General features: G+C 38.4%; 1 protein-coding gene across 3 annotated transcripts in view; it reads left to right on the top strand.

The window, feature by feature from the left end:
* ELOVL6 (ELOVL fatty acid elongase 6) overlaps positions 1 to 11,956 on the top strand; it is a 151,957-nt gene that overhangs the window by 98,987 nt on the left and 41,014 nt on the right. For all 3 annotated transcript variants that reach the window (XM_021716257.1, XM_021716256.1, XM_021716255.1), the window contains exon 3: positions 1,034 to 1,165. In XM_021716257.1, the coding sequence (XP_021571932.1) occupies positions 1,034 to 1,165 (132 nt within the window). The remainder of the gene's footprint in view (positions 1 to 1,033; positions 1,166 to 11,956) is intronic.

The following is an 11,956-nucleotide window of genomic DNA, read 5'->3' on the forward strand; positions in this document are numbered from 1 at the left end:
ATTTCTCAAGTTGTTTTTAATTTAGAACAGTCCCAGATTTTTGTTCCATTCCATTTTACTTTTCTTTTGAAGAAATAAGTTCAGTTGGCCTGCAGAATGTCCCAGATTTTAGATTTAGTCAAGTTTTAGGCAAGTGTAATCGGGATCTGTGTTCTTCCTGCTGCATTTTGTATCCAATCATTATGCTTATTATTACTGATAATATTGAAGTTTAATACCTGCCTTCTTTGGTGGAGAGGATTTCAGGAACCCACATTGTGGAGGAGTCATAAGTAATGTAACATACATTTTAATGTTTTAAATAATTAATTATTAATCCAAGGTCACTTTTTGATATCATTAGTCTACTTGGGAAGATACAATTTAAAATGACTTTCTTGTTCCAAGACACAGCCTTGTCACCAAATATTTTCAATAAAATATTTTAAAAATTAATGTATTGGCCAGGTATAGTGGTTTGTGCCTATAATGCCAGCAGTTTGGGAGGCTGAGGTGGGAGGATCCCTTGAGCCCAGGAGTTCAAGACCAATCTAGGCAATATCAGGAGATCTCAGTCCTGTCTACTCAGGAGGCTGACTAAGGTGAGAGAATTGCTGGAGCCCAGGAGTTTGAGGCTGCATGGAGCCATGATTGTGCCATTGCACTCCAACCTGGGCAATAGAGTGAGACCAAAAAAAAAAAAAAACCCACATGCCTAAATTGGCTAAACAAACTCTAAAGAATAAAATTAATTCTCATTGAAAAGGATACTTTTTGTACCTCAATGCTATGTTATTGAAATTTTTAGTCATAGGACCCGAAAAGAAAATATATCTATCCTGACATTATTACTTAACATGTTGGTTAAACTTCTGGATGACCTGATTTGTCAAGGGAGGTTTAAACAGGACACTAGTGGACCACTAGACCATCTTCGGTAGAGGGGGCATGTTCTCAATGTTTTCGTTGAGAGGAAAGCTTGGGCCTAAAAGGTGGTGTTTCCTAATGAAATTAACTGGCTTTATTTCATAAGATCCTGTTTGCTTGTTTCCAGGAAGAAATCTTTCCTGTTTTCTGCTCTGTACGCTGCCTTTATATTTGGTGGTCGGCACCTAATGAGCAAACGGGCCAAGTTTGAGCTGAGGAAACCATTAGTGCTCTGGTCTCTGACCCTCGCAGTCTTCAGGTAGGTTTGTTTCATTTTTCTAATAAAAATTAATCCGTCATTAGACTTGCTGAAAGAAGGCAATGCTTGAGCATTAGATCTGTTTTTTTATCGATGAATACATGAACAGCATAAAATATTATGGGACCCCCCCAAAATGGAATTTAGTTATAAAAAATTGTGTATTCTTATGTTTAAACCTCAGTCACCTTCAAAGTACTCTGTTTGATGCACCTCTATCATGACGCTTTTTCCACTGCTCAAAACAGTTTTTGACCTAATCAGTGTTGATGCCTTTTAGGGCTTCTGCTGTTTTTTGTTTCACCTCTAAACACATGGGCAAAATGTTTCCCTTGAGGACTTTTTTTCATCCAGGGAATAAAAAAGAAATGTCGCTCGGGATAAGATTGGGTGACTAGGGAGGGAGGGCATGAAGGCTGTGCTGTTTTTGGTCAAAAACTGCTGAAAGCTCAGCATGGTTTGGACAGGTTGTTTGAGTAAATGATGAAATGGGCAAACGCTTTGAAAGAATCTCAAAAAAAAGAAAAAATTACTGAAACCAAACACAGCCTCTCACAACAACACTAGCTGGTACACTGATGCCAGTAAGTTCCTAGAACACTCACCTAGCAGGGGAAGCCTGTACTACAAGGGGTCTACAAAAAATAATTCCAGGTTTTGGGTCCCCCTCATAAAACCATGTTGCAGTGAGAACCCTCATTGCAACCAAAGTAGCCACAGTGTAACCAGTCTTTTCTGTGGAGTGTTGTTAGGCCATCTTTCCTGTCTAAGCTGATCATGCAGTGATCTGATCCCCTCTTAGGACAAGATACAGTGTATCAATTTCTTATTTTTATTGAATAAGTATAGATGCAGGGCTAAATGGAAAGTCACACAGGTAAACTATTCAATTTTATTGGAGAGCTGGGTTCACATGTCACGGTGTACTGTTATTGGCTACTACTTAATCAAAAGGCAACACTCAGACATATGACCAGACACTGGCCACCTGTCTGTATCAGCATCACTAAACTAGAGAATGCATTGGCTGTGTATCCCCAGAAGCACCCTTCACCCCCATTCCCTGTCCTGACTTGCAGGCATATGTTTATGAAGCCAGTTCTTACTTTGTATGTGGCAAAACTCACCATAGAGGCTGTCAGGACAAGGCCTGGTCTCTCAGGACACCTGTTAGCCAGCGTGCAGACACTTTCCTCCAGGACCTTTAAGAAGCACCTCTAGTCCTGTATCTAATTAGCACACTCCACACAGGTGCCAAGATTTACCTAGAGTGCCAACAAAGGCACCTGTTTGTTCTATTTGTGTTTTGCTTGTCAAAACCAGCAAGTTTATAAGCTTGACTTGGAGGGTTGGAGGATGAAATATAGGTATATTACAAAGCACAAAACTATTTATTTTCATATTTATGCATGTTCATATGTGTTTTTCTTTTTTCTTTTTTTGAGTTGGAGTCTTACTCTGTCGCCCAGACCTGGAGTGCAGTGGCCACTCCCGGCCACCGCAGCCTCGACCTGCTGGGCTCCGGCGATCCTTCCACCTCAGCCTTCCAAGTAGCTGGAATTACAGGCATGCGCTACCACGCCCGGCTGATTTTTTTGATTTATTGTAGAAATGAGGTCTCGTTGCCCAGGCGGGTCTCGAACCCACGGGCTCAGGCGATCCATTCACCTCAGCCTCCCAAAGGCGTAGGATTACAGGCTGAGCCACGGAGCCCGGCTTCATTTGTGTTTTTCTACGTTGTATATTAACTGTTCTACCTCTAAGCAGAAGAGGTTAGTCACTCAAAGCTTATTAAAAGTGATCAGGCAGGAAGAGGATTTTCCCATTAAACTCTTGTGTTTTGTGTGTTTCTCTTATATTGGATCCCTGCCTCAAAAACACTGATTTTCCCACCACTACTGAATATACTTTTTATTTCAGTGCATTTTACAAGGCTCTAAGTTTTGAAGTACTCGTGGTTTGGATCTGTCCCTAAAAACTCCTTCCTGTGTCAGGTCATGTGTCTCTAAATTAGTATTTTCATTTTTATTTACATATAAGGTTGACAGAGTATGTCTCTAAAGTATTTTGATATTTGGGGAGAAAATTATCTCTATCCTCAAGAAGCTTTTTATCATTTTACTATTTTTTCAATATTTCCTGAGTCTTTCTCTTTTGTCATTTTCAATTTTAACACATATGAGCAGAAAAGACTGTGCAGTGACTCCCATGACCCTGCCTAAAAAATGATCAACACTTGGCTCATCTTGCTTCCTCTATACCCTAACTTCCACTTCACCCCAAATTATTTGGAAATAATATGGGCTGAAAAAATTCTGACTGAAATGGTACCATTGCTAAAAGATAAGTAATCTCTTAAAAAAAAAAAAAAAAGTAACACAGCATCATCTCACCTAAATTAATAATTTCTTCTTGTTAAATTTCACATTTCCCCAGTTGTCTTGTAAGTGATTTATTTTTAAGAATCTGGATCAAAATAAGGTTTACACATTTCTATTAATTTATTTTAACAACGAGGTTTCTTCCTTTTGCTTTTTTTCTTTTATGATTGATTCATCCTTTGAAGAAACCAGATTGTTTACTCCCTAGAGTTTCCCCTGGACTGAATTTTGCTTGATTGCGCCTTTCTGTACCCTGTATTGCTTATAAAATACACTTAGGTCTAGGAAGGTTTATTACATCCAGGTTTCATGCTTGATAAGACTTTTTATAAGAAGAAACTTGCCTTCATCAACTATTCAGTTACCTTGAAATATATATATATTTATAGCAAAGGCAGAATAAATGCATGGTTCTTTGCCTATACTTAACACTTTAAAAATAATAATTAGCTAGAAGGTGAACAGTGTTTTCTTAAGTATCATTATGAACTCATGGATTCACCCCTTTTTAAATGTCAATGATTTTGGAATATATTTGACTTTGATGTAATACATGTTTCAGTCCATTGCTATTATTTTTTATGCTGATAGTTTGATATATATATATATATTACAAGATGTTCCAGGCCAGACATGTTGTATATTTTTTGTACAGAATTGGAATTAGCCATTTCTCCAAAGAGCCTCCTAGTCTCTGGTGGAGAAGAGATAATATTTAGAAGCCATTGGGTAAAAACAGTGGTTGTTGGTGCTAAGTTAGTTCTTATTTCTAAGTCTTTTTCAGAGGCCAGAAAGAGGCATTCATTTATTTTTTTAAAGAAGTATGCCCAGTTGATACTGGTACTCCTAATTCAAATTTGAGACTATAAAGTCGTGGGGGCTTTTTGGTTAGAAAAACATTTTTTTGTTGTTGACATAGAAGATACAGATATAATGCAAAGTATTTACCATTTTTATGACTTAACTTTTATGTCTCCTTCCTCTCAGGCTAAAAATCCAAGTTCCCAACATTGGCAAGTAACTACCCATTTATTTTGTCCTACAATGCACTTGCAGTAGTCATTAGCAATATGAATTTTCTCTTTTTTAAACAAATTCTTCTTGCTGCTTCTTCCATTTCTTTGATTCTGAAACTTTACATTCTTCAGAACCATGTTTTGTGTAAAATCTAAAACCTACATAGAGAAGTTCAAGCATGGACTGTTTAGGGTTTTATAAAAACTTATCTTCTGGAATTTGGAAAGCATTAGTAACGGCATTCTATATTTGTATTAACTGAAAATGGTGCCATATTTGGATGAACATATTGAGGCCCCTCTTTGCTTAAAGAATGCTAGTCAGGAATGCACAAAATGAAAAAGACTAAACACAGAATGATATTTTTAATATAGCATGTTATTCCTTAGCATATTTAAATATTTGTAAAAGTATTTGAAGAGATGCTAGAAGAAAATAACCTCAATTCTTGTGTCTTTGGGAAGACAGGCTTTTCTTTATTAAATGCCTACTATTTGCTAGAAAATAAAACAAAAAGTTTCAGTGCTTGTAGAGATTGATTCTAATGAGGTAATTTCATGTGACATGGCAATCTAGAAAGAAAAAAATTGGCATGTCTTATTCAGAACAAACGAAGCAAGTATAATAATATGGACAACTTTCAATTTTGGATATTGGGCATTTATAATTTTTTGTGTTCTTCTGCATTTAAAATATGTCCTAAAATATTATGCATACACATATTCACACATGGTTTCATACATAATTCTAGAGACTCTCAAGTGATAGTTGCTATTTTCATTTTGAAATTCAATTATCTTATGAATGAAGTTGATATTAAGCATGCTATCAAAAATACACTTTTTGGCTGAGTATAGTGGCTCATGCCTATTATCTCAGCATTCTGAGAAGCGAAGGCAGAAGGAACACTTGGGACTAGCCTAGGCAATATAGACCACTTCTACAAAAATAAATTTAAAAAAGTAACGGGTATGGTGGCTTACACCTGCTTGAAAGGCAGGGGGATCATGTTAACCCCGGAGTTGGAGGCTACAGTGAGCTATGATTGCACCACTGCACTCCAGCCTGGGTAGCACAGTGAGGCCATGTCTCAAAAAAAGCACTTTTCTCACAGATGTTTTAATGATGTTATTAAGAATTTTTCTGTATTGGTCATATTATAGAGGGATGTCATTATTACAGAGGTATGTTTGTGTAGAAAGTTTTGAGTGGTTGTTATCTTACTATATAATTCACACATTTCCAAATAGCACCTAATATAAAAGTGTAGAATTGCTTCGCTCAGCGGAAGGTCCCTGTATTTGATGGTCTGCAATTAGATGATGGCCTAAGGGCATGACATCTCCTCTGTCTACTCCTTTGCCCTTGCAGGATAAGATACTATCGATTTGGAGAGAGAATAAAAGACAGAGAGTGAGTGCCAAATTGCAGTTAGAGGAACTGGAAATGGGGGAAGGGTAGAGGAAGAGGAAGATTTTTGGAAAAATCCCTGGGATGGGTTTTTATGTATTTTGCTGCTTAGGAATAATTTCTTTCTCTCAACCCCTCAAGCTTGCCTATTTTTTACAATAGCCAGGGACTCAACAGTGCTTAATTTCCAGCTGCTGTGCAGTGTTTTTTCATGGACAGAGACAGCTTGGTTGGGAAGTAAGTCAGATCTGCAGCATATGTAAACAAAAACCAAAACCCTTTCTTCATACCAGTCTACCTCAGAAAGTGGTGGGGGTTTTGTATGGTTTGGAATGAATGACTGGTAGAATATTTTGTATTCTCTTTTCTTTTTACCTTTGGATGTTTACTAAAGCAGTCTTCATTCAGGTGGTATACAGTGTAATTTACTGAGAGCTGTCAGAAGTTTTGATAGAGAGTAAATAAACTATGACCAGTTGAGCTTTCAACAGACCTAATGCAACGATGGATTCATCGTATTAGAGAATGGTTTCTCTAGGGTTCCCTGACAATCTTTCTCCACTGTGATCCCCCTCCCGACTCCCACCATCAACTTCTGGTGTCAATCAGTCTTTATAAACATGACTGGGATGATGGTACTGTGACCTACTTCTAGCCTACATCCCATTCAAATAAGCATTTTATTGTTTTTTGATGAGGTAATTTCATGTGACATTTTGAACATTTCCTTAGGATAAATACTGAGAAAAATTCTGGTAGTGAGTTGGTAAGTCTTAGATGAGATTTCTCCTGTTTGCCAGTGATCTAGAGTTGGCTTTGGTATATAACTTTGATATGGTGACATGTTAGCTGGGTTACTACAGTTGAAATGAAAAAGGTTTGTCTTGTTTTGTGTTTTTGTTTTTTGAGTTGGGATTCTCATTCTGTCACGCAGGCTGGAGTGCAGTGGCACACTCAAAGCTTCAACCCCCTGGGCTCAGCCTCGCCCACCTAAGTATCTGGGTCTACAGGTGCATGCTACCATGCCCAGCTAATTTTTTGATTTATTTTTTTAGAGATGAGGTCTTGCTATGTTACCTAGGCTGGTCTCAAACTCCTGGCCTCAAATAGTTTTCCTACCTGGGCCTCTCAAAGTGCTGGGATTGCAGGTGTGAGCCACCATGCCCAGCCACGTAAAAGACTTTCTTTGTGTTTATTTAATAACTTCAAGTCCTTCCAGATTGGTTGCAGGTCTGTGTGCTTCTGATTCAAGCAGCCTTTGGCAGATATCTGTCTGGCAGTGTTTTCTTCTCATCAGTAGCATAAGGCATTCCAAAAAGCTATCTTCTGGTTTTTTGACCAGGACAGATCAAAGCAGGGTGTCTAGTTAGTGTACAGTAAAAAAAGATAATTACCTTGGGCTGTATATTTATAGGTGCCTATATCACACTTGCTTCAACTTTGCTTACTCCTGTTTCCTGGTCATTCATTCTGGCTTTGATTGTTTTTTGCTTCATTTGCACAAAGCCGAATATCCCACAGTTTGCAGTTTTTCTTCTCTTCTTATTATTAGCCAGCAATTTTCCCTGTAGAGCCTCATTTTAATTTCCTGGCCATATTTTCATTTTGTTATTCAATTTCATCTCTGGCTTAAGTATAAAATACATTCAAGATTAGTAGAAAATTAATTTTTTCTTTAGTGGGATTTTTATGGGGGAAAAGTGCTTAAATATAGCACAGGAAACTTTTTGGAAAAGTCTGTTTATCAGGGCTGGCCAGGCACAGTGGCTCACCCCTGTAATCCCAGCATTTGGGGAGTCCCAGGTAGAAGAATCGCTTGAGCCCAGGAAGGAGTTCAAGATCAGCCTGGGTAATATAGCGAGATCTTGTCTCTACAAAAAAAATCATAAAATTAGCCAAGCATGATGGATGCGCCTGTAGTCCCAGCTACTCGGGAGGCTGAGGAGGGAGGATCACCTGAGCCAAGGAGGTAGAGGCAGCTATGAGCCATGATCATGCCACTGTGCTCCAGTCTGGACCATAAAGCGAGTCCCAGACTCAAACAGACAAACAAAATAGTGCAGAGCAGTAGATGAATGGTATTTAATCAAATCAATCAAGATCTGTTTCCTGCTGATTGTAACACACACATAACAGTATTTAGTATCCGGAGAATTGTTGGCAATTGCCTTATTATTTTTAAAGCCAATAAATATGTAATAAAACTAACTGGAACTGTTTAAGTAAAAAAAAAAAAAATGACATTTTATAACCCATACTGAAGGAGTGAGTATATCATTGACCTTTAAAATGATGGTACATTGAAAATGACAAATGTCAGAACAGTTTAATCAGTATGTACTTAAGTCCCTTATAAGTGTCTGTTATTTTGTTCTATGGTTCCAAAGGTAGCCCCTCTTAAACCACAAATAACAACAACCAAGACAGTGATCGAAGTGATGCTATTGATATAAATTAATGGATTCATAAACTGTGTCATAGAACAGGTTATACATTTGTTGCTTTTATTTATTTATTTTTTTTTAGTTTGGGGTCTCACTCTGTAACCTAGACTGAAGTGCAGTGGCATGATCATGTCTCACTGCAGCCTCAACCTCCTGGGCTCAAGGGATTCTCCCTCCTTAGCTTCTGGAGTAGCTGGGATTATAGGTACTCGCCACCATTACTATTATTATTGAGTTGGAGTCTCACTCTGTCACCCAGGCTGGAGCACAGTGGTATGATTATAGTTCACTGCATCCTCTGTTTCCTGTACTTAAGTTATCCTCCTGTCTAAGCCTCCTGAGTAGCTGGGATTATAGGCATGTGCTACCACGTCTGGCTAGTTTTTTTAAAAATTTTGATGAGATGAGGTCTCACTGTGTTGCCCAAGCTGGTCTCAGACTCCTGGGCTAAAGCAGTCCTGCCTTGGCCTCCAAAAGTGCAGGGATTACATCATGCCATCCTTTTATAATACTTTATGCCATGACAAAAAGGTCAAACCAAATTAGCTAGACATGGTGGTGTGTGCCTATAATCCCAGCAACTCAGGAAACTAAGGCAGAAGGTGAGAAAGAGAGAAAGGATGGAGAGAGGGAGAGAGGGAGAGAGTGAGAGGAAGGAAGGAAGGAAGGAACGAAGGAAGGAAGGAAGGAAGGAAGGAAGGAAGGAAGGAAATAGTCAAATCAGAAAAAGATAGCTGTATTTGATACTTTCTGATTTGACTAAGTATGGTCATATTTAAAAAGTTGAAAACAAATAATGAAATTTTGTATTTAAAAGAGCAACAGCTGTAACCATTTTATAAGATTCAGTTTGTACTGGTTGTGCATTAAATAAAGCAAACATGTATCAAAACATAAATTTTGAATCCTGTTGATCATTGTCCTCCTCCTATTCTACCTCACAGATTTATAGTTAGAATTAAGAACGACTTTTGTTTTTGTTTGGTTTTTTATTTTCTGACAATGACCCTCAGTGTGTATGTTTTGTTGGAAGGATAGTCTTGGGATGCTTCTTGTCTCTCTGTTCCTCTGTTGTTCAACTCTTGAAGGTCAGAATTTGCTCATTTACTTATTTGTTAATCATCTTATTTTATAAAAATGTGTTTTGGCTTTATTTTTAGCCTTCTTGAAAATATAAAATATGACCTTTTCCTTATCGATACTTTGTACCTTCCTTTTTCTCTTGTTTTTGTGTCATTTTGTCTTAAGAACCACGGAAATTGCCCACTCTAATGCCTGGACTCTAATTCCATATTTATAAACTACAGCTTCTCTTGTTGTTTAAACTGAAACTAATGAATGTAAGGAAATTTCTCTTTTCTGAAGGCAGAGTATATACAAGTTTTCTTTTCAGCATCAAATTTTTTTTAAGTAAGTTGCTGGAACATTTCTTTATTGAAACACAAAATAACTGAGACCAGGAACAACAAACAGCCAGATACATGAAGCACACTGATTGTTTCAAAGATCAGGTCATGATAGGACATCTAAACATATTTTGTTTCCCTCTGCACCAAGAGAAAAGTGAGGCATTCACACTGCATAGAAAGCCCAACAAACAGTCAAGGCCAAAAGCCTTATTGACAGTACAGGTCAAAAAGCCCACTGTGGTAGGAAAAATGATCCCCCCTTTACTTAGCTCTCCCAGGGTTGCCTTCTTTATGGATGCAGACATTTTTATAATGGAAGACAACAGTGCTAACATTTTTATAATGGAAGACAACAGTGTCTAGTCTGAACAATGGGCATTTTGAATTGTATTAGAATCCCTTTCTACCTGAGAGTCGAAGGATGCCCCTCCATTATCCTGCTCAGTTTGTTATTAATTTTGTTATTTTGTTAACCTAAAAATGCAGCAGTATAGCTCCCAAACAAATTGAAGCTACAGAATAAAGATAACTCTTTCTGTACCTGCCCTTTCCTGCGCATGCACACACACACACACGTATACTTTTTGTTCGTGTGCTCTTCGTGCTTACCGGGAATTTATACTCTCCCCCTGACTTCAGAGACAGCTCACGGCCCATGCTACTTCAACTGGGATCTTCTGTCAAGATTCCAGTGCCAACTCAGGCTAGCTTGGATTTCCCTACCCTCCCTGCCCCCTCCATAAAGCCACCACACTTCAGTGGCCATGCCAGGATCATCCATAGTAGGTCCTAGAGAAGCATTCTGTAACTTAAGCTACCTCGTGAGCATTCGCTTGGTTTTTTGGATGCCCACAACTGAATTATTTGCCGGCCTGGATCCTTCTTGTCTCAAATCACAGTAAAATGACACTAACTGAATCACTTGATTCCTCTTGAGCAACCAAGTGTGGTAATAAAATAGGAAACAACAACTTTCCATCCAATCAAGTAAGACAGAGTGCCTAAACTGGCCTGCTTTAGACTGTCTTAGTTGTGTGCCTCTTTAATTATTATTATTTTAAAATTTTTTAATTTAAAGATGTGGAGTACAATTCAGGGTTAGGTATAAAAATGTTCATTATGCAGGTACCCTTGTTGATGAGGTGTGCCCCCCCATTCCCTTGGCAGTTTCCTATTACTGCCAATCCCACCCCTACCCAGCAGTTTCCCACTACTGCCAATCCCTTTCTTATAGTATTATGATAATTGTTCAAGGTCCGCTTATGAGTGAGAACATGTGATACTCTGTTTTTTGTTTCTGTGATACATCACTCAGTATTATAGACTCTGCGTCCACCAGGTTGCTGTGAAGTTCATAATTGTGTCCTTCTTTATGGCTGCGTTATATTCCATCATGTATATGTACCACATTTTAAAAATCCAGTCCTCTTTTGATGGGCAGCACAGTCAGTTCCATGTTCTTGCTATTGTGAACAATGCCGCGATACACGTACTCTTTTTCATAGAGTGATTTGAGTTCTTCCGGGTATATGCCCAGCAGGGGGATTGTGGGGTCATATGAAAGGTCTATTTTTAAACCTTTTAGGAATCATCACACTGTTTTCCACAGAGGCTGTACTAGTTTACACTCCCACCAACTGTGTAGAAGTGTTCCCTTTTTGCCACACCCTCTCCAGCATCTGTTGTTTTTTGGGTTACTGATGATAGCCATCCTGGCTGGAGTTAGGTGTATCTCCGTGTAGTTTTAATTTGAATTTCTTTGATGACTAGTGAGGCTGAGCATTTTTTCTGTTGGCTCTTGTATGTCTTCTTTTGAAAAGTATAAATTCATGTCTTTTGCCCACTTTGCAATGGGGCTGTTTGTTTTTTTTCTTTTCAACCCATTTAAGTTCCTTGTAGATCCTAGATATTAGGCCTTTGTCAGACATAAAGTTGGCAAATATTTTTTCCCAGTGTGTGGGCTGTCTCCCTGCTCTCTTGATGGTTTCTTTGGCTTTGCAGAAGCTTGTCAGTTTGATGAGGTCCCACTTGTCTCTTACCTCTTATGGCACGGGCACTTGGAGTTTTGATCAGGAATTGGTTGCCAGTTCCAATTTCCGTAAGGGTGTCTCCTGCATTTTCTAAGGTTCT

This window comes from Carlito syrichta, unplaced genomic scaffold, assembly GCF_000164805.1.
Source record: "Carlito syrichta isolate Samal-C Ts95f unplaced genomic scaffold, Tarsius_syrichta-2.0.1 Scaffold308583, whole genome shotgun sequence".
NCBI lineage: Eukaryota > Metazoa > Chordata > Mammalia > Primates > Tarsiidae > Carlito > Carlito syrichta.